The 21,802-nt window shown below is 41.1% G+C and overlaps 1 protein-coding gene across 2 annotated transcripts; it reads right to left on the bottom strand.

Moving 5' to 3' along the window:
• Window positions 1–233: 233 nt before the first annotated feature.
• Window positions 234–20,591, bottom strand: LOC133765622 (polycystin-2-like). Of its 2 annotated transcripts, none has more exons than XM_062199166.1 (6): window positions 20,366–20,591; window positions 15,566–15,734; window positions 13,801–13,982; window positions 7,129–7,249; window positions 438–536; window positions 234–275 (listed from the first exon to the last, which is right to left on the bottom strand). In XM_062199166.1, the coding sequence occupies exons 3-6, from the start codon at window positions 13,950–13,952 to the stop codon at window positions 267–269; spliced, it is 381 nt and encodes a 126-aa protein (XP_062055150.1). In that variant the 5' UTR covers window positions 13,953–13,982; window positions 15,566–15,734; window positions 20,366–20,591; the 3' UTR covers window positions 234–266. The 2 variants fall into 2 exon arrangements, with proteins under 2 accessions (XP_062055150.1, XP_062055151.1); XM_062199167.1 differs by lacking the exon at window positions 234–275 and adding an exon at window positions 278–304.
• Between the last annotated feature and the right edge of the window lie 1,211 nt (window positions 20,592–21,802).

The raw sequence follows: 21,802 nt of genomic DNA on the forward strand, positions 1-21,802 counted from the left end.
AACACCAAGCATTTCTGCTGAAGCCTCTCTTTTCTTTTTGAAGTTGTAACTGACATAGCGGAGGTGGGAACTACTTATACAATCTTCCTCTCCAGTTTATTTTAAACTTTGCATTTCCAAGTGGGAGCCAACTACACGGAGGTGTCAACAAAGCACGGAGGTAAAATCAACAGCCCAGTAGCTTCTAGGAGTCAAAAAGATCACTGAGAATTTCATTCCAGGGTATGTGAGGACTCCCAGAATCCAAGTCCAAGCTGGCAGTACACTTACCAAGCCTCCAAGACACAGAACACTTAAATTATTCCTGAAACAAAGCAATCTTTTTACTTTAATCAATTTGAGTGGTTCAATGTTGATTTGGAAATACTACTTTTGACATCTTGAAATAATGCTCATGTCACATGGGTAACAATTCTGAGAACATACGTTTTTCTTACCTTTCTGATAAGATCGGACAGTTCCATTTCAGCTTTCTGCTGAGCTAAGTCAGATTTCACTTCAGAGTAAGTATCATTGATGATGGCCAAAAACATATTCTGTTTGTAAGTCAAAGGAAGGTAGAGATTAAAGGAAGAAATCAAAATACATTTTACAAACATCAACACATACCTTTTTATTTATCTTTTTCCCCCAATCTGAGTGCTTTTTGAAATTACAAGCTAATAGCTTTGCTACTACATTTCTTGAAAAGTTGTTTTTCCCATTTTTTTTTAACTTTTATTTAATGAATATAAATTTCCAGTGTACGGCTCATGGATTACAATGGCTTCCCCCTCCCACAACTTCCCTCCCACCCGCAATCCTCCCCTCTCCCGATCCCTCTCCCCTTCCATTCACATCAAGATTCATTTTCAATTCTCTTTATATACAGAAGATCAATTTAGTATAAAGATTTCAACAGTTTGCACCCACATAGAAACACAAAGTGAAACATACTGTCTGAGTACTAGTTATAGTATTACATCAAAATGTACAGCACATTAAGCACAGAGATCCCACATGAGGAGCAAGTGCACAGTGGCTCCTGTTGTTGACACAACAAATTGACACTCTAGTTTATGGTGCCAGTAACGACCCTAGGCTCTCGTCATGAGTTGCCAAGGCTATGGAAGCCTTCCAAGTTTGCCAACTCTGATCATATTTAGAAAAGGTCATAAAAGACAGGGTGAGCATAGTAACCAATGATCCTAAGAGTGGCCTTTACCAGATTTGAACAATTATACAGCATTAAGTGGGGAAGAGGACCATCAGTACACACAGGTTGGGAGTAGAGCCATTGGTGGTAGAGTAGAGGTTATGATTATGAAGGAATGAGGCCCAAGTGCGCTAGACAGGGTCTAGAACAAAGGACAGAGTCATTAATAGAGGAGCTAAGAAAGGTGCTGTCTAAGCTACAATTAAGTTTTCTGATTTAGAGGCAAATAGAACCTAACAGAAGGGGCTTGATAATAATCTGGTGGGCTTTAGGCCTTGTAAGTTAAGAGGCCCAGACCTATCTATCTCTTCACTTGGGGTATATCCTAAGGGAGGTGTGAACCTCCTAGGGGAAGGCACTCTGTTGACTTTCATTACTTGGTTGGCCTGGGATGAGAGCTGGCCAGGTAAAGGCAGGTGGCATCTCTAACAAGAAATTTACAGTTCTGCCTGCAATGTTGCTGACCCTACTTGACCATCCCCTCAGCTGCAGTGGTCACTTTGGAAGTTGGGCTGAGTGAAGGGCTTTTCAGTTTAGAGCCAATAAGATCTGTGGCTCTGACCTGGGCATCCTTTGACTCCAGGGCAGGTCCATTTCCAGTGATCCAACTCTTGGCAGAGCTGCCAGGGCTCTTCACAAGCTGACTTCTGCTGAAGCCCAGACTTACCACATTGAAAGCCACTGCAGTGGACTGGCCTGTTGGGTCTCCTTGAGGGCAGATCACTGTACAGATCAGCCATTAATAGGCCTGCCACCCATTGCTTCTGATGCCTAGCTTTCTTTTCCTCCTGGTTTGTGTTAAAGCAGACCAGAGGATGCAAGTCAAGGGAGTGCCCAAGTCCCATCTCTAATCTTCGGTGGCCTGAACTACAAGTCTATAGTCACAGGCATGTTCTGTAGTAGTTTTTCTAAGGTAGACAATGCCCATGAGGAAAATTATATTCTCACTTTAAAACTTTCTTTCCCTTTGGTCTGAAAGGGAGGTTTTTTCTACTTACTGTATACTTGGCTGATGGCGAAGTGAATCTAGCTGTGAGATTATTATTTAAGTTCTTATTTTGGCTATGCTATTGCAGAAAAATGTTAGCCATCTCTTTTATAAGGTCTAAAGATCAAATTGTGCGTCCTACAGATTCCTTCATAATAGAATTAGTTTCCTACCTTGAAGAGAATAGAGAAATGAAAGAACAAGTTGGGCTTAGAATAGAGAAATGAGGGAGCAGGTCTTAGATCACTTGCTGACAATAGCAATATTACATGAATACTTAGCAAACAGTTTCAACCATTAGATAACAACTTAAGAAAACATTTACCAGAAGGTCCAATGCCTTCTATAAATTTTAAGAATCATGTATTTGAAAACACCTCTTAAATATCTGACATGGTGTAGTTTGTTTAACCAGTAAACTTAAGCACAACCATATAAAATGTTTTTAGTTTCTTTCTACCAACAAGTTTATGTTTTTCCCATTAAGTCATACCACAGGGAAAACATAATATATATTCTGACTTACAAAACCAGGTGTTGTGATATATATTGCAAAATCAGACAAGAATGTAATGCGACAAAGTACTAATGTATTTACATATGGATAGCAGGATTATTTTATTATTTACTCCTCTATGTTTTCTATGAATAAAAAGTTTTGCATAATTTACTATGGGTATAAAGATCTAAAACAATTCTTTGCATTTCAAAAGTGAACACAGACAATCATAAGTCTATGCTTATTCAAATTCTGTTTTACAACCGTATCTGAGATGTATAGAACATATATTGAAGAGCTAAAAAGACCTCTGCAAATGTCAGGTCATTAGGCTTGGCTGGAAGACAGGAAAGACAAGCTCTGTAGAAAACATGTAGAGTTTGGAAGCAAGCAAACTTGGGCTGAGACTACCTTGTTTAATTTTTCTAAGCCTCGTATGAAAGATTGATGTATGTGTTGCTGCATTTGTAAAATAGCAAAACTGTAGATCCCTTAGAGATCTGTTTTGAGGGTCAATGGGATAATGTATAGAAAGTGCTTAGGAGAAGCCCCAAGGCAGGGTAAGGGCTATGTAACTTATTATATTATTGCCCAGGAAAGCTTAGTCTATTTTCTATACTTTCCCCTCCCCCAGTGGCAATGATCTGTGTTTCTAACAGGCCTTCTCAAAGCATTGCACTCCAATAGATCTTCAGGCCTGTCTTTCACATGTGCTTCCTTTTTTTCCCTTGCGGCACATAACTGAGGTTTGTAACTACGTTGTGGTGTATTTGACTATGTCTGCTTTCCCCACAAGTCCATGGAAGCATCATCAGGTCAGGGCCTCTGCTTTCCTTACCATGGTATCCTCAGTATTCAACACACCGCCTCACAGCACAGAACTCTACAACAAATGCTGGACTATGTGTATACTATACAAGGAAACTTCCCAAGGTCATACAAATGGAATTAAATGGTGAGTTTATTTTGGTGCAAATAAATTTTGAGATCTATGCATATGAGAGATCTTCCAAAAGGATCTTCATGGGAACTGAAATATGGTGGCTCAGCATATATTACATAACTGATGAATGAACAAATAAGGACTCTTATTTTAATAGGCTACTAAATGTCTCTCCGTAAAGGAAGAATGTAAGATTTGTTACCGCAGAAAACAAAGGTTCTTGTCTTTGAGTAAGAAAGAATTCAGGCGTAAGACAGAGAGTAAGTGGAAAGCAAAATAGCAAGGTTTATTAGGGTAGGGACATCCGTAAGAATGGATGGGCACCTCTCCAGACAGGACCTGAGAGAGAGTGCCCAGTTGCTCAGACTCGGGGAGAGCGAGGTTACATGGTTTAGTGGAGAGAATATACCTGGCCAGGCCAGGCGGGTGGCTCAGAAGAGAGGCAGAGGGCTGAGTACCCAGTCTGGTTGAGGCCAGGGGTTTTTAAGGGGATGGGTCTTGCCTCCCCCCATCTTCTCCTCCTGGAACAAAGGACTTTTTGGATGTAAATACGAAAAATTCCTATCTGAGTTTTCCCCCTGAAGTTCTCAGACAGGGGGAAGCCTGGCTGGCATCACCCTTCACCTGCCTTAGGAGAGCCTTAGAGGAAGGATGGTTATTGGGTAGAAGGGGCAGGATGTTTGAAGTACAGATGCTGGGCTGCACCTGGAAGGTTATCAGGATGACTTTGAGATTCAGATGCTGGACCTAGATGTCAACTCCTTAGGCCTTTGTCACACACACACATAACTCATTTCTGACTTCCTATCTAGCAGATTCTATGGAATTATAAGATTATAAGATTGTATAGTATAAGTGAGAAGAAAATATAGAACACATATGAGTTCCTGGATAAAAATTCAATTCCAGGGGTGGATATTTATCAGGGCAGGGTGGAGTAACATCTTCCACATTCTTCCTTCCAGCCCAGGCATCTCTTGTATTTTTGTTTCCAAATGACTGTGAACTAATGCCTGCAAATGTCTTCCTAAAATTGGATTAAGGCGTGGGTCCCCTGAGGAGGTGCTGAAAAATAGATACCAGCTAAGAAAGACTCCTGAGGGGATGAGGAGAGGAAGTGCACCCGCCCCTCCCTGCTTCCTGTCTCACAGGGGTCACTTAATGCAGATGGCCATTTACAGTGGGAGGTCCTTCCCTGATGGGGGGAGAAGGGGAGGGAGCTTCCAGGCTCAATTGAACCACTCCCACCAACGGCTTCTTTTGAATTTGAGTATTTCACATGGCCAAGTTATAACCCTTACTTGACACACAGATATACTATGAAAACCAGGTGTCCTGAGATCAGCCGAAGGGTCAAGCTGCAGAACTCTAAATTCCTGGTTTTGGTTTTCTTGGTAGAGATATGGATGCTTGGGAATCCAAACTCCTACCCATGTTAGTGAGGAACAAAGGTTTGCTTTTATTTTCCAATTTTCTTCTTCAAGTGTGAGAGGCTTAAATTTAAAAAACAGCCACGATACACTGGTTCAAGTCCTGGCAGCTCCTTCCTATCCAGCTCCCTGCTTTCCCTGCCTGGGAAAGCAATGGTGGATGGCCTGGGCCCTGGCACCCACATGGGAGGCCCAGAGGAAACTTCTGGCTCCTGGCTTCCGTCTGGCCCAGCCCTGGCTGTTGTGGCCATTTGGGGAGTGAACCCGTGGACAGAAGACCTCTCTCTTCCTCTCTCTGTAACTCTGCCTTTTAAAAAAATAAAATCAATCTATAAAAAAGAGTAGCCAGGGCCGGCGCCGCGGCTCACTAGGCTAATCCTCCGCCTTGCGGCGCCGGCACACCGGGTTCTAGTCCCGGTCGGGGCGCCGGTTCTGTCCCGGCTGCCCCTCTTCCAGGCCAGCTCTCTGCTGTGGCCAGGGAGTGCAGTGGAGGATGGCCCAAGTCCTTGTTCCCTGCACCCCATGGGAGACCAGGAGAAGCACTTGGCTCCTGCCATCGGATCAACGCGGTGTGCCAGCCGCAGCGCGCCTACCGTGGCGGCCATTGGAGGGTGAACCAACGGCAAAAGGGAAGACCTTTCTCTCTGTCTCTCTCTCACTGTCCACTCTGCCTGTCAAAAAAAAAAAAAAAAAAAAAAAGAGTAGCCATGATACTTGCACACAGCAAGACTCAAATGGACACGTGTGCTATTCATGACCTTTTCACTTTTTCATTAAAGGATAGGTAATAATCAGTAAACACTTTACATCAACCAAAAATACCTGGACTGACTTTGGTAATATGACACTGGATAAATGAAAATGTGATTATTTACTTCACCTATTACAAATGATCATTGGAGAATTTATTGAAAATGGAAACAATTTTGTTATTTTCTTCAGATGACAGTTCACATGAAGAAAGTTGTAAATGTGAGTGTATAAATGAAAATCACCGCCTAAGTTAAGCTGACTTAATTTAATACCACCTGAGTGTCCAGATGAACATATGAATGTTAAGACAAAGAACAAACATCTTTAAAAAAACTCAGATCACTTAGAGCAAAAGATGTTAATTTTTACCAAATTGAGAGTAAAATAATTTTTATAAAATAATTTTTAAAGCAACTTCCATTCAGTTAGGTTTGTAGAGTTAATATTTGAGTATTCTATGTAGGCAGTCTCTCGACGTGTGAACTATGCCTAAGTTAGAAAATTCACTTTGACATGTAAAGTATCCACTTAAACACTACTCTGGACATCCTGGACCTCAGCTGACTTTGTTAGTTCCTGTTTTCTAAAGAGAAAAGAAGAAGCAGAAAACTGCCGAGTCATGCTAGCAACAAATGAAAATGCTGACACGTGTGCTGAAGGAGAAAAGCATGTGAGCATATCTGACTTTTGAGAAAAGCACTATTTCGGGTAACTATAAATTTGTACTTGACCTATTTTTTGTTTTTGCATTGTATACATATATGGCAAAAAGAAAGCCCACTGAAAAGACTTTTTTTTTTTTATTTTTGACAGGCAGAGTGGACAGTGAGAGAGAGAGACAGAAAGGAAGGTCTTCCTTTTGCCATTGGTTTACCCTCCAATGGCCGCTGTGGCCAGCGCGCTGTGGCCGGCGCACCGCGCTGATCCGATGGCAGGAGCCAGGTGCTTCTCCTGGTCTCCCATGGGGTGCAAGGCACAAGGACTTGAGCCATCCTCCACTGCACTCCCTGGCCACAGCAGAGAGCTGGCCTGGAAGAGGGGCAACCAGGACAGAATCCGGCGCCCCGACCGGGACTAGAACCCGGTGTGCTGGCGCCGCAATGCGGAGGATTAGCCTGTTGAGCCACGGTGCCGGCCCAAGACTTTTAACACTGCTTAGCAACAAAATGTAAAATAAAACAAGTTTTCTCACATCCATTTTTTTCTACTTCTTGGGTCTTTATTTAAAATATATGGAGTAGGATGTGAGAGAAAACAGAAAAGGTGATTTATGAACATGGAACGGTTAAGTCCCCTCACTATGAACAAAAATGTATATACCAAAAGAATGAAGAACATAAAGAACACAAAGGTAGTGAAATAAAGTGGTCCCCAAACTCGATTAGCTTCCTCAATCTCTGCAAAGTTGATATCACCCAAAATGATACGGAACTGAGTAAAGCTATAAAACAAAACAAAACACAACACAAAAACTAAGAATGTCCTGCAGCTGATGTAACTCTTCTTAAAGAAGATTTCACATTTTTGGAACTTTTTAGCTGTTAGATAGCTGCCAAATAACAGAACGGCCAACCCCTCCAGAGAACTATTGCTATATAAACCATCTATTGGAGCCTTCTGAAAGAATCTTAATATGTTTTCCTATTATGTATGTTATTTCCATTTGGTTAAAAAGAAAATATGATAATCATTAAATGACGTATAAAGCAACTTGCTGAAAAACTTCCTAATCTTGAGAAGAGATGATAACCTGAAATCTTCACAAAGGTCTTAAGTTAAAATCTTTAAAGAAAAAAAAAAAACTTAAGAGGAACAATATCACATGTGTTCAAAGACCCAATATTCTTACATGTACCTGGAGTGGGATTCAAGTGGCTGAATGTTCCTAGTCTTGGGCCTTTGTCAGTAAAATCATTTCCATTCCTCATTTGCACCAAACAGCATTAACTAGGGACCCCTGTGCCAAAGTTCTATCAGTTTTCATTTCCATGATCTTCTCCTTTCCTAACTCCTTTCTCAGTTGCATGGAAATCTGAGACTGGCTATTTTTCCGTTCTGTTTTGTTTTGAATTTTATATTTGGCAACTTTGGAAAAAGACTGAAAATTCCAGTAGTGGTCTGAGTTTCTCCTGGAATTAGAAATATCTTTTTTCCCCGCTTAGGAAATAAGCTGAAGTTCAAAATGTATGCAATGATATTCAATGGGAATGAAAGTATAGGCAAATGGTTTTTCCAAAGCTACCATCTGCATCTGGCAATAAGATGACCATGGCCTTTGTAATACTGTTGGTTGGGTATGGATGTTCTGTATCTTATGACGCTGGGACTGCTGTCTTAAGCATCAGCATTTCTAAATGTATGTCTTTGGACTGGTGGGTCAATGTTTCTGGAAAAGGTAATTCATTTCTATTGTCAATAACTACTTTTAAATTCTTGGTGTTCAATAGCAACCCTGAAGATTTCTTTATCCTTAAGAAAGCAGTGAGAGCGGCAAGATGGCAGAATAGGAAGGGAGCACACTGATAGTCTGGGAAGAGACAGTTTAATAAAAGTGAAGATACTGCAGGTTCAAGGAAGAGTAGAAGAAGAAACAGCAGAGGAAACTCTTCCGGAACTAGTGATTCACAGTGGATCTGCGTGGAGAGTGTGGGAGCCCACAATTCGGGACTCCAGCAGCAGAATCAACACACCAGCGCTAGAACGTGAGGTGAGCCAAACCTCAATAGCCTGAGACACCGGCAGGCAAGCAGAAAGAGGAGACTAGAGGGAACAAGGCTTGAAACCCTGTGGGGGAAAGTTCACCTGGCTAACTAGAAGAGAGAGGAAAAAAAAAGTAACCAATACAGACACGAGTTTCTCTCTCTCCGCTCACCTCCCAAAGGCGAGCAAGACAAAGAGCAGGCGCCGTTTTGGACATACGTCATAAGCGGGGTGACCTGAGTCAGGACTGCACCTGCCCTCAGCCAATAGAAAAACCTGACTGGGGGGGGGGGTGAAATAACTGATTAGGACCTAGTGAATGTGTGGTGCTAATGAACTATGACTGAAAAAAGAGACGGTGGGGGAGAGAACTCACAGTATTCACATGAGTACTCTCCAGAGAGGCTACAATTCGGTAACCTTGGCAACCCAGTGGGAGTCTGCAGGAGAATTGGAACCCACACTGAGGGCACCACAGATTCCCTGTATAGTCCTTGGGAAAGAGCTTCCGATCTCTGGCTCCTGTGGGTATATCATTCGCCTGCTAACTACCTCCAATTCCGCTCAGCTATGTGGAATTACTTCCCTTTTGAATCAAAAAAAGAAAGAACGGAAGAGAGATTTACCACGCCTAACCTGGGAGCATCACCTTTGGCACACCTTAACCCTGAGGAACCAAACAGAACTCTCAGGACACACCCATTTCAAGCCTCTAAGGCTCCATCAAAAGCAGACAGTCCACTTAATACAGTCATAATATAACAAGAAAAAACACCAAAGTGAGGGAAGGAGAATCCAAAGAATATCTCCACAATGCCAAGCAACAAACGCAAAAACTGAGAAAACAAGAACAAGGATGACACTATGACACCCCCAAATGCACAAGGCACCCCAAGCCAAGATTATGAAGATGATGAGATGGAAGAAATGCAAGATACGGATTTCAAAAAGTTTATGATAAGAACAATTAGAAGTGTTCAAAAACAAATGCTTGAGCTACGGAATTCCTTACTGGACAGGATAGAAAATCTCCTTTGAGAAAATGAAATCTTAAGGAGGAATCAAAATGAAACGCAGAAACTAGTAGAACAGGAAAGTGTGATAGTGAAGAAAAATCAAAATGAAATGAAGAACTCAATAGATTAAATGAAAAACACATTAGAGAGCCTTAAAAACAGAGTTAGTGAAACAGAAGAGAGAATATCAGACTTATAAGACAGAGCACAGGAAAGTATATAGTCAAACCAAAGAAAAGAAGAGGAAATTAGAAATCTAAAAAATATTGTTGGGAATCTACAGGATACTATTAAAAAACCCAACATTCGGGTTCTAGGAGTTCCTGAAGACATGGAGAGAGAGAAAGGATTAGAAGGCCTTTTTAGTGAGATACTAGCAGAGAACTTCCCGGGTTTGGAGAAGGACAGAGACATCCTAGTACAGGAAGCTCATAGAACCCCTAGTAAACATGACCAAAAGAGATCCTCACAATGACACATAGTAATCAAACTCACCACAGTGAAACAAAAAGAAAATATTCTAAAATGTGCAAGAGAGAAACGTCAGATTACTCTCAGAGGATCTCCAATTAGACTCACAGCAGACTTCTCATCAGAAACCCTACAAGCTAGAAGGGAATGGCGAGACATAGCCCAGGTACTAAGACAGAAAAACTGCCAGCCCAGAATATTATATCCTGCAAAGCTCTCATTTGTGAATGAAGGTGAAATAAAACCTTTCACAGCAAACAGAAATTGAAAGAATTTGTCGCCACTCGTCCATTCCTGCAAAAGATGCTTAAAGATGTGTTACACAGAGAAACACAGAAACACGGTCATCAATATGAAAGAAGGTAAAGGAAGGAAACCTCACAGCAAAAGATCACAGGGAATTCAAAGTATATATTAGAAAATATCTTTGGTAAATGGGAGGGCAAAGTTACTCCTTATCAATAGTCACATTGAACATTAATGGCCTGAACTGTCCAGTTAAAAGACACAGATTGGCTGACTGGGTTAAGGAACAAAACCCATCTATTTGCTGCTTACAAGAAACACATCTTTCCAACAAAGATGCATACAGACTGAAAGTGAAAGGCTGGAAAAAGATATGCCATGCCAGCATAAATGAAAAAAGCTCAGGCTAAAATTTGTGTTACCTTATTTAAAATGTTATCCTAATTGTGTTACTAGACATGATAGTTATCTTAATGAGAAAGCCCCAGAGGCCTAAAGGGTTAACTACTTGTATAATCCTACAGGTGCTTTCAAAAATACTGTGAAGTAAGCAAGTGCCTCTTGTTGGTTGATGAGTTTATAATTTTAAACATGGCAACTTAAAGTCTTTTGTCATCCACAGTTATATATGATTTGCTGCTCATAAAACTAAAGCATTGTTGGTTCTGTGTTTAGCTGTCCTGCTATAGGTTCCTATGGACTTTTTCCAGCCACTTCTATTGTATTAAGTACTTTGGGATGGCTCTGTAAACAGATGAAGCCAATAATGTATTAACAGTACCAACTGAGAGAAAGTATGGTTAACTGAGGTTACTAAAAACAAAAAGCAATTGAAATCATTGGCAATTTACAGAAAGAGTTTAAAGACTTTAAAAGCTATTATTAAAATTGCTATATTGATCTATTATGTTAGGCTATATGTGTGTACATATTGTATGTCCACATGGGAAAATTTTATTAAGAGTTTTATTTTAATTGGCTTATAGATAAGATTGCCCATAAATTTAAGCTGCTAAGATTAATCAAAGATACATTTTAATTCGTGGGACCTGAATCTCTGTATTATATGTTTTAAGCTTGTTGGTAGAAAGAAACTAAAAACATTTTATATGTTTGTGCTTAAGTCTAATGGTTAAACAAACTACACCATGTTAGATTTTTTTTTTTTGACAGGCAGAGTGGACAGTGAAAGAGAGAGACAGAGAGAAAGGTCTTCCTTTTGCCATTGGTTCACCCTCCAATGGCCGCCGTGGCTGGCGTGCTGCAGCTGGCGCACCGCACTGATCTGAAGGCAGGAGCCAGGTGCTTATCCTGGTCTCCCAGTGGGTGCAGAGCCCAAGCACTTGGGCCATCCTCTACTGCACTCCCGGGCCATAGCAGAGAGCTGGCCTGGAAGAGGGCAACCGGGACAGAATCCGGTGCCCCGACCAGGACTAGAACTTGGAGTGCCGGCGCCACAAGGCGGGGGATTAGCCTGTTGAGCCATGGCACCGGCCACCATGTTAGATATTTAAGAGGTGTTTTCAAATACATGATTCTTAAAATTTATAGAAGGCATTGGATCTTCTGGTAAATGTTTTCTTAAGTTGTTATCTAATGGTTGAAACTGTTTGCTAAGTTTCATGTGATATTGCTATTGTCAGCAAGCAATCTAGGACTTGTTCCCTCATTTCTCTATTCTAAGCCCAACTTGTTCTTTCATTTCTCTATTCTCTTCAAGGTAGGAAACTAATTCTATTATGAAGGAATCTGTAGGATGCACAATTTAATCTTTAGACCTTATAAAAGAGATGGCTAACATTTTTCTGTAATAGCATAGCCAAAATAAGAGCTTAAATTATAATTTCATAGCTAGATTTACTTTGCCATCAGCGAAGTAAACAGTAAGTAGAAAAAACCTCCCTTTCAGACCAAAGGGAAAGAAAGTTTTAAAGTGAGAATATAATTTTCCTCATGGGCATTGTCTACCTTAGAAAAACTACTACAGAACATGCCTGTGACTATAGACTTGTAGTTTAGGCCACCGAAGATTAGATATGGTACTTGGGCACTCCCTTGACTTGCATCCTCTGGTCTGCTTTAACACAAACCAGGAGGAAAAGAAAGCTAGGCAAAAGAAGCAATGGGTGGCAGGCCTATTAATGGCTGATCTGTACAGTGATCTGCCCTCAAGGAGACCCAACAGGCCAGTCCACTGCAGTGGCTTTCAATGTGGTAAGCCTGGGCTTCAGCAGAAGTCAGCTTGTGAAGAGCCCTGGCAGCTCTGCCAAGAGTTGGATCACTGGAAATGAACCTGCCCTGGAGTCGAAGGATGCCCAGGTCAGAGCCACAGATCTTATTGGCTCTAAGCTGAAAAGCCCTTAACTCAGCCCAGCTTCCAAAGTGACTACTGCAGCTGAGAGGACGGCCAAGTAGGGTCAGCAACATTGCAGGCAGAACTGTAAATGTCTTGTTAGAGATGCCACCTGCCTTTACCTGGCCAGCTCTCCTCCCAGGCCAACTAAGTAATGAAAGTCAACAGGGTGCCTTACCCCAGGAGGTTCACACCTCCCTTAGGATGTACCCCATGTGAAGAGATAGATGGGTCTGGGCCTCTTAACTTGCAAGGCCTAAAGCCCACCAGATTATTATCAAGCCCCTTCTGTCAGGTTCTATTTGCCTCTAAATCAGAAAACTTAATTGTAGCTTAGACAGCACCTTTCTTAGCTCCTCTATTAATGACTCTGTCCTTTGTTCTAGACCCTGTCTAGTGCACTTGGGCCTCATTCCTTCATAATCATAACCTCTACTCTACCACCAATGGCTCTACTCCCAACCTGTGTGTACTGATGGTCCTCTTCCCCACTTAATGCTGTATAATTGTTCAAAATTTCTCTACAGACAAACCCCTCTACCTACAAAAGATGAGTGACTTTTCTCCCAGTCTTAGCTGGAATCAGCTTTCCGGTCTGTTGGGTATTCCCCAATAAACACTTTCCCTAAAAAAAAAAAAAAAAAAAAAAAAAAGAGGGAGGTGCCTTTCTCTGAAGGGAGGAGAGAACTTCCACTTTGACTATGACCTTGTCTAAATATGATCAGAGTCGGCGAACTCGGAAGGCTTCCATAGACTTGGCAACTCATGACGGGCGCCTAGGGTGGTTACTGGCGCCATAGAGTGTCAATTTGTTGGGTCAACAACAGGAGTCACTGTGCACTTGCTCCTCATGTGGGATCTCTGTCCTTAATGTGCTATACAATGTGATTTAATGCTATAACTAGTACTCAAACAGTATGTTTCACTTTGTGTTTCTGTGTGGGTGCAAACTGTTGAAATCTTTACTTAATATATACTAAATTGATCTTCTGTATATAAAGAGAATTGAAAATGAATCTTGATGTTAGTGCAGAGGGAGCGGGAGAGGGGAGGGTTGTGAGTGGGAGGGAAATTATGGGGGGGGAGAAGCCATTGTAATCCATAAGCTGTACTTTGGAAATTTATATTCATTAAATAAAAGTTAAAAAAAAAGAAAGCATTGACGTCTGTGACCAAGTTTTTCTTCTTAATTCCATAGATACTTACATACACTCCTGAAAAGTGCTGAAGTCATCAACCTGAGTGCCAAAGACAAGGTAAGCTAACTGAGCATATGCCAAGAAAATAATGAAGAATATAATAGCAAAACCGAAGAGGTCTTTGGCACACCGAGACATGGTCGTGGAGAACTGGCTCATGGTCCTGTTAAAATTGATGAATTTGAAGAGCTGTGAAAGACAGGAAGGACATCAGCATGTGAGCAATTCACAAAATGTAGTCTACACATACAGTGCACTTTTCTTTAGCTCTGGAAAGCAATGGAATTCTGTCACATGTGACACAGCTCTAGGTAAACATCCTGGTGGAAGAGCACATGGGGATCTTAGAAGTCAAGTCACAATCCCTGCCTCAAAGGACTTAATTGCAAAGTTTCTGGGGCAAGATACCTCCAAGCAAAACACTAAACACAACAGCCTGAGTCACATGTTGGAGGATTTCTATACTTTTACCTAATGAAAATTTCTAGAGTTTTTTTTTTTTTTTTTAAGACTTATGTATTTGAAAGGCAGAGTTACAGAGGGAGAAGGAGATAACAGATTTTCCATCTGTTAGCTCACTGTTAAAGTGGCTGCAACAGCCAGGACTTTGCCAGGCTGAAACCAGCAGTCCCAACCAGGTCTCCCATGTGGGTGCAGTGTCCTAAGCACTTGGGTCACCATCTGCTGCCTTTCCAGGGGCATTAGCAAGGAGCTGAATCAGAAGCACAGCAGCTAGGACTCAAACAGGTGCCAATATGGGGTGCTGGCTATGCAGGCGGCAGCCTAACCTGCTATGTGACAAAACCATCCCCATCTAGTTTTTTTTTTTTTATAAATTGTCTCTGGCCACAATGAAAAAAAATTTGAGGGTGGTTGTAACAACATGACTTATCAGAAGTCCTATTCATTTGAGATTTTGATTGTTATTACTTTATATGCTGAAGGCTTGATGTGTTTAGTGATAGCATCTCTTGAATAAGCACCTCGCTGGATAAACAACATGAGAGGCACAGGATAAGGTCTAGGCCCTTTCAGAAACCTCAGGCCTTCAAGAAGCAAATAATAAGTCAGGAAAGCACTTTCTAGAAGAGTGCTGCTCCAAAGAACTTTCTGTGCTGATGGAAATATTCTATAGTTCCATTGTCTAATACATTAGTCACTAGCTACATGGACACTGAACACTTAAAATATGGCTGGTGGGATTGGGCAACTAAAGTTTTAATTGAATGTAATCTTAAATTTCAATTATTGCAAGTGGCTGGCAGCTACTGTCTGAATGGCATAATCATAGAATAGGCTGAGCGGCTGTCAGCTGCCCCAGAATTACTATAGTCCTGCACCTCCAGAATTGAGGCTCATTGTGTACGAATGTCCCAGCCTTTCACACACATGGATACAAACAACATGTCCTGGGAAAAGAAGGAAATGAGTAAGAGACTACCCAGAGAAGTCTGTCCCAACCTCAGTCCTAGGTAAAGCTTCCCTCAGTCTCACCTGGAAAGAGGCATCTTTCTAGCAAGCACAGCATCTCTTCCTCTCCTCCAGGAGATCCCGCCCCTTCTCTCTAGCTCCCTTTCCTTCATCTGGTCACCCCCTATCAGGTGACAGTGGCACCTGCCACTGTTTCAGAGTAGCCTGGGACTCTAGGCTCAGCTGTCACACATTTGCTACAAAAGCAAATTCAAGTCTTACAATGTTTTATGTGACTCATGGTAATACAAAGAGAGAGAGAAAAAAAATAACAAATCCAGAACATGACATCTGTAAGTTACCTTAATCCAGACAAAAAAACACTACGGCGGCAGCTATGTTGTTGAACTGTATTTCCCAGTATGCCAGATGCTCAAAGTTGGGGAAAGTATTTTGATCCTCCAGAAACTGCAGCAGGGCCTCCACATTGGATGTTCTGTATATGTTAATTCCTATAGCTACCACCGATAGCTGGAAAAGAAAAGATCTCTGTTTGAATACAGTGTTTCAGCAATATGGAATTTACTTTAAAACCACTACTTTATTTTGTTCACCATGAATTCTAAAACTCACTTATCCAATGGCATTCACAAAAACTACTCACTCAGTAAAAGAACATGTCCCCTGCTTTGTTAGCAAATCCAATGAATGCATGCATGTGTGTGCATAAACATACATGTACACACACCCACATCCATGTTCACAAGGGATGATGCTGTAACACACTTAAACTCAAGCAGTTTTTTCTGCCACCCTTATTTAAAATCATTGTCCACTCTTTAGCTTTCTTGACCTCATCTTTTTTCCATCTTTGTTCACGGTTTTTAAAAGTAAACTTTTTTTTTCTAGTTTCTGTTCATTCTCTGATTTACAGCCATTTATGTTTTCTTCTGCCCTACAACTCCTCTGTAGATGTCTATGGGACACAGTACTCTGTGTGTGTGTGTGTGGGGGGGGCCTAGGAGGGATAAACAGGAGCAATCTGGACAAAGCCTGCCTTCAAGAAACTTGTAACCAGTGGATGGACTCTGACTCTCTCTCTCTCTCTCTCCCTCTCTCTGTCACTCTTGCAAATAAATAAAATAAATCTTTAAAAAATAAAAATATACATGCAAATGACCCATTCGCAGATGAAAAATGTTTAACTTCATTGGTCATTAGGGAAATGCAAATAGAAACCGTGATGAGATGCCACTTCATATCTACTTTGATGGCTATGACCAAATCAATGGAAAACAGTCAGTGTTGAAGATGAGGAGAAACTGGACTCCTTGTGTTTTGCTGATGGGAGTGGAAAATGGTGCAGCTATTTTGAAAAACAGTTTGGAGTTCTTCCAAAGGTTCAACATGGAGCTAACATGTGACTCGGTGATTCCACTCCTAGGTATATAACCAACAAAAAGGAAACTGCTTTATTCCTAATGATCAAGAAGTGGGAACAGTCCAAATGCCTGTCAACTGATGAATGAATGAATGAATGAACAAAAAATAGTCTATTTGTACAATGGAGTATAATTTGGTCATCAAAAGAAACACTGATTCAGATCCCGGTTTGGATGAACCCTGAAAGCATGATGCTAAGTGAAAGAAGACAGACAGAAAATGTCACCTAGCGCATGCTTTCATTTATCTGAAATGTCCAGAGCAGGCAAATCCCAAGACAGAAAGTAGGTCAGTGATTCCCAGGGCTGGGAGAAGAGGGCGATTGGGAATGGCTGCTAATGTTGGAAAGTTTCTCTTGGGGGGAGGTAACAAAAATATTATGAAATTAGATTATGTTGATGATGGTATAACTCTGTGAATACAATAAAAATAACTGAATTAAAACAAAAGGAAACTTATACTCTAGTGAAGATCAGATAAATGCACCAACTGAGTAATACATGTCCCCTAACTCACGACCACACAACTTCTCACATTTCTTTGGTCCTGGGCTATGCAACCACATCCAAGGGCACACCAGTCCCTTTAGCCGACTGTCACTGAATTAAGGGACATGTGTAGACAGTCTGGCGGTTAATCATAACCTTGCTCCCAAGTGAGATGGGAATCTGCAGAGGGTGGCCTGTAACAGGTGCTCTGACCTTTGCAGCCTACTGCGTCTCTCTGCCCTTGGATGACGGCCAAAGACTGCAGGCCAGACCTGCACCCCAGGCGACTGCCACAGAAATGACCTGTGTGGCTGGGAATCACAGCTAAAATGATAACCTTACCATCTGCCTTTCCTGTGAAGGAATTCCAGAGGCCATACTGTATTTCTATGCTGGGATAATTTCTGTGACTCTCTGGGCTACACAAAAAATGTTTTTCTACATAGATTTAGCTGAGGGGGCTGAAGACGCCAGCCTGATTAAGTGACTTCAGTAACAACCTTTGCCCAACTCTCATAGGTACAATTTGTTATCTCGTCCAGTTGTTTTCACTCTGCACAGGACAAATGTTTATACAAATATGGAACATTTGGAACAGCATTAATACAAGTTCACTACATTTCCCTGAGAATCTTCCTCCAAACAGAAAAGGAGAGAAAAGAGAAGAGGAAAGAGATGTTGTGAGCATTCAAGCTGTTGAATCCTGATTTTTCTTTGAGATTCTCACCCCTAGCTACAACAGAACTCTCTCTCTGTACAAGACATAAGCTTTTTAGGGCAAGAATTTTGGTTACTTCATGCATTCCTATATTCCCAAAACCTAGATCAGAGCCAAGTTCATTGCAGATGCTCAGAAAACATTCACTGAATGAACGGCTGAGTCATTTCCATCCTATGGAAGTTGGCGATCAACAGCATTATTTAAGTTTAGACTTGCTGAGAGTGTCCTTCTATTAATTCCACTAGTTTTGAAAGACTGTGGCTGAGGACAAAAAACTGATTGATGGAATATATTGGACAGAACCTCAAAGGATTTAAAGATGAAACATTTACATTTGGAATGTAGTTTCTTTTCAGGTTTCAGGTGGAAGGAAGCAAATGTAGGCCAGATGAGACAAATGCCTCGGCTCTTATAGGTTTAAAGGGCCCCTGGGGCACAGGACCGGCTTTGGGGGTGAGTAGGTGAGCCCGTCCTTCTCCTTGGTCAGAAAACCTTTCACAGAAGTGGGACTCCAGGAGCCCTTCCTTGTTCTTGATAAAAATACACTGTCCGATTGTTGTCCTGTCAGTACTAAGAGTTAAAACAAAACAATGAGCACAGTGAAGCAAGTTTTCAAAGAAATGCTTGCAAAATGCTGTGGCTGATGAGCCAAATAAACTATCTTCAATTTTCATGACATCATCGGCTAGTTTCCCTGTGGTCTCCAATGGGGTGTCAGGTAGTTCACCAGGGTGTGGGAAGAAGGCATTAAAACCTCTAGAATGTTTTATAATTTTATTAGTACTTATTTTTATACACTTTAAAATCTTATGTATATCTATAGCATAATAGATATATTATGCTATATGTATATCTTTAGCATAATATCACACTCATATTTTTATCATTATTCTTAATGAATTCAATATAAGTGAATCACATAAGCAAAAAAGCAGAGTTTATATCCATCAGAGTTCCAAATCAAATTATGTTCTGGATTAATGTTCAATTACATAAACTGTACTTTGCCATCACTAAGTACAGAAATATTCTGAAAAACTATGTCCAATGTTATTGCCTCTCCTACCTCTTTACATACTGAAATTACTTTGTAACTCTGCTCCTTAAACATTTGAAAATCAAGGAGCTGCCTTGATGTGATGCCACACAGCCATTGTGTTGAATGGCAAGTCTGAAAGCGCCAGGGTCTGATGGGTTCCACAGGTACTTCTCTGAGTAGAAGCTCTTTCTGGAGAACACATGTACATGGTTTGAGAGGCAGTGGCAGAATGGTTAAGAAGGTCAATGTCTTCTTACATGGGCTTCTGTATATGCAAAGCACTTGGGACTGTGACTAACACATAATAGCTTCTAAAGTGTTAGCTATTACTATTGTTATCAGTGGTAGCATTGTTATTGCCACACAAGAAGTGTACTGGTAGTTCTTTTTAACCACTTATGTGTTCTTTCACTCACACATGAACATCTTACTTTCTATATTTTGTTAATTCTAGTAGGAAATGATTGGACAAAGACTTGAAGCCAATGCTTCACAAAACACAAACTGATTTTTAGGGACAGAGAGACAAGAAGAATTTTTTCTTTTCATGAAGAAGGCTAAGGAAAGACAGAATGCTAATAGGATAAGGTGTCATTGTTGAGATTTTTGAAAGATCGTGTCTCATAGGATAGTGGGAAGGATTCACATAGAATAACACATGATCCAGCAATGTCACACAGCACTTTAAAGCACATAAAAATTGAGTGTGGTGTTATATGCTTAAATGTACAGCAGGGCTTGGCCAAAGGTGAGTAGCCATTGCTAAAGGGAGAAAGGTTTGTACAAATTCATGTTTATATGGAGGCCTCCAGAAGTGACTGAAATGATGCTTAATTAATTAATGAATAAGATGAGTGGAAAACCGGAGCTATAATAGCGTCCAGGATAGGCACCGCATCTACCAGGTGCTGCAGTCTTAACTATCTCAGGACTCTGCCAGATGATTTCCTGTACCTCATACTGAAAACCTACACAGACACAACTCCAATTTTGTACTCTGAATTATTCACAGAAAATTTCAAGCTGCAGGAAGTTTTTTCTGCCACTCAAGGTATTTTTAGGATGTTTCTTCTTGCCACAACTTCACACAAGTGCAGAAAAACATAAATTAATCTTTACTAGTAGTTGAAGAAAAAATAGTATTAGCAAAAGAGCAAAATAAACAAGATAAAACATTGTTTTCTCCTCTTTACCTCACACAGCATGCCAAAGCCAAACATGAATTATTGAGTTCTTCTCAATATGAATGTGGCTGCAAACTTACAGGAAATGCTGCTCCACTTCTATGTCCCGAAAGATTATTCAGGCAAAGTGAAAAAATAATTAGTAACACAACATAGCTGATCTACTGAGGGGAAGGCTGAGATTCTCTTTTGGGAATATCAAGACACACAGGGCTGCAGCGATCAGAGTCTGTCATTCACATGTGTTTAGAACAGAGAGGGGAATTTGGAGTTGCCCTCAAACCTACCACAATGATCACAACATCCAGACAATTCCAGAAACTCCTGAAATAGTGTAGCTTGTGAATGCGAATCTCCAGTATCTCTTCCACCACATAGTAAAGGATAAAGAAACAAAAGATGATCTCACAGGCTGCCAGGAAGAAATCAAAAGTGGTGACGTAGCGGATCAGTTTTACAGGCTGAAACTGCCAGGATGGAACCACACCGCCTGTTGCTGGGAATTCAACCAATAACCTGCGTGGCAATAAAAACAATTAAAACAATAGCAGCAAGAGCAACACATGGAGGTGGCTAGGAACACATTCTTAACACATTCTTCTATTCTGTCCTGCAGTATAAAGTAGAGAAACTACTCCTACCAGTCACCTCCTACTAGTGGCAAAACATTTTTATGATAGCCGGTAACTCCATACTTGTAGAATTTGGGGCCCTAAAAGGACTAAGGCTTCCCAAGTTCTCTCACTCCAAAAGGATTACTTCCTCTTGAGCTTTCCCTCAGCTTTTTGATACTTATATTGCTCAAAATGCTTTATAATTGTTTACACATAAAAGTTCATCAACAAACAAGCCTTCTAAGGACTTCTATTCACTGCAAGTCATTCTACTGCACAGCACAAAGAACAAAGAAATATAAACCATGTGCTCAAAACATGTATGATCTGGTTGAGAAGTGGGATATATATTTTGTACATATATAAATATGGGGCTGAGTTCTTACTCATCCATTCATTAGTTAACACCTCATTCGCATCAAAGAGACTGGCTTCTGGGGTACCTTTTTCTCTCTTTCACAAAGCCTTATCCTTAACAGGTACTCAAGAAGTGCTTATCATCTGTAACCTCCAGTATTTGACATTCATTCTGGTGACACTGTATCAAAACTGGGCTGAGGATTTTTGGGGGCAAATTCCCATTTTGTAGATGTTAGACCATGAAAGTGATTCACTTAATAGTACAGTCTCCCTACTGAACTTAGAATCTCCAGCTTTCATTTTAAGACTTGTCAAAGCCTTTTAGTCACCTACTAGATACTGTATCTCTTCTGTTCCAGGATGCTTGGCCATACCCAGAACCTGAGCCCTTGCGACCCAGGAGTGAGCAATGACCCAGCAAAGGCCTTCCTCTTCAGCGTCAGCTCTCCTTCCTCTCTTTCCGATTGGATGAGTTGGAGTGTACGGGTGAGAAGCAAACACTCAGAAGAGCAACACTGACGTGAGGAGCCTCATGACAGCCTCCATATGAGCTCGGAAGGGAAGTAAGTGGCCTCTGACTGTCCAGTCATCTCCCTCTGACCTCATCTGGCCCTGCACTTGCCACCATGTCAGCAACTTAGAAAGCAGGTAGAGAAACGAAGTAACTGCCTTGACCATGGTCATCTTTACAATATGGGGAGGATATGAAAGAAATACTCAAGGCATCTGTCAACAGATAGCTACTTAAGA

The sequence above is a fragment of the Lepus europaeus genome, chromosome 8 (genome assembly GCF_033115175.1).
Source record: "Lepus europaeus isolate LE1 chromosome 8, mLepTim1.pri, whole genome shotgun sequence".
Taxonomy (NCBI): Eukaryota; Metazoa; Chordata; class Mammalia; order Lagomorpha; family Leporidae; genus Lepus; species Lepus europaeus.

Coding starts and splice junctions, on each gene's coding strand:
- LOC133765622 (XM_062199166.1), bottom strand. CDS start 13,952: ATGAGCCAGTTCTCCACGACCATGTCTCGGTGTGCCAAAGACCTCTTC. Junction 7,250..13,800: donor AGCACTTTTCAGGAGTGTAT/GTAAGTATCTAT, acceptor TTTGTTTTATAG/CTTTACTCAGTTCCGTATCA. Junction 537..7,128: donor TTATGTTCTTCATTCTTTTG/GTATATACATTT, acceptor ACTTACAAACAG/AATATGTTTTTGGCCATCAT.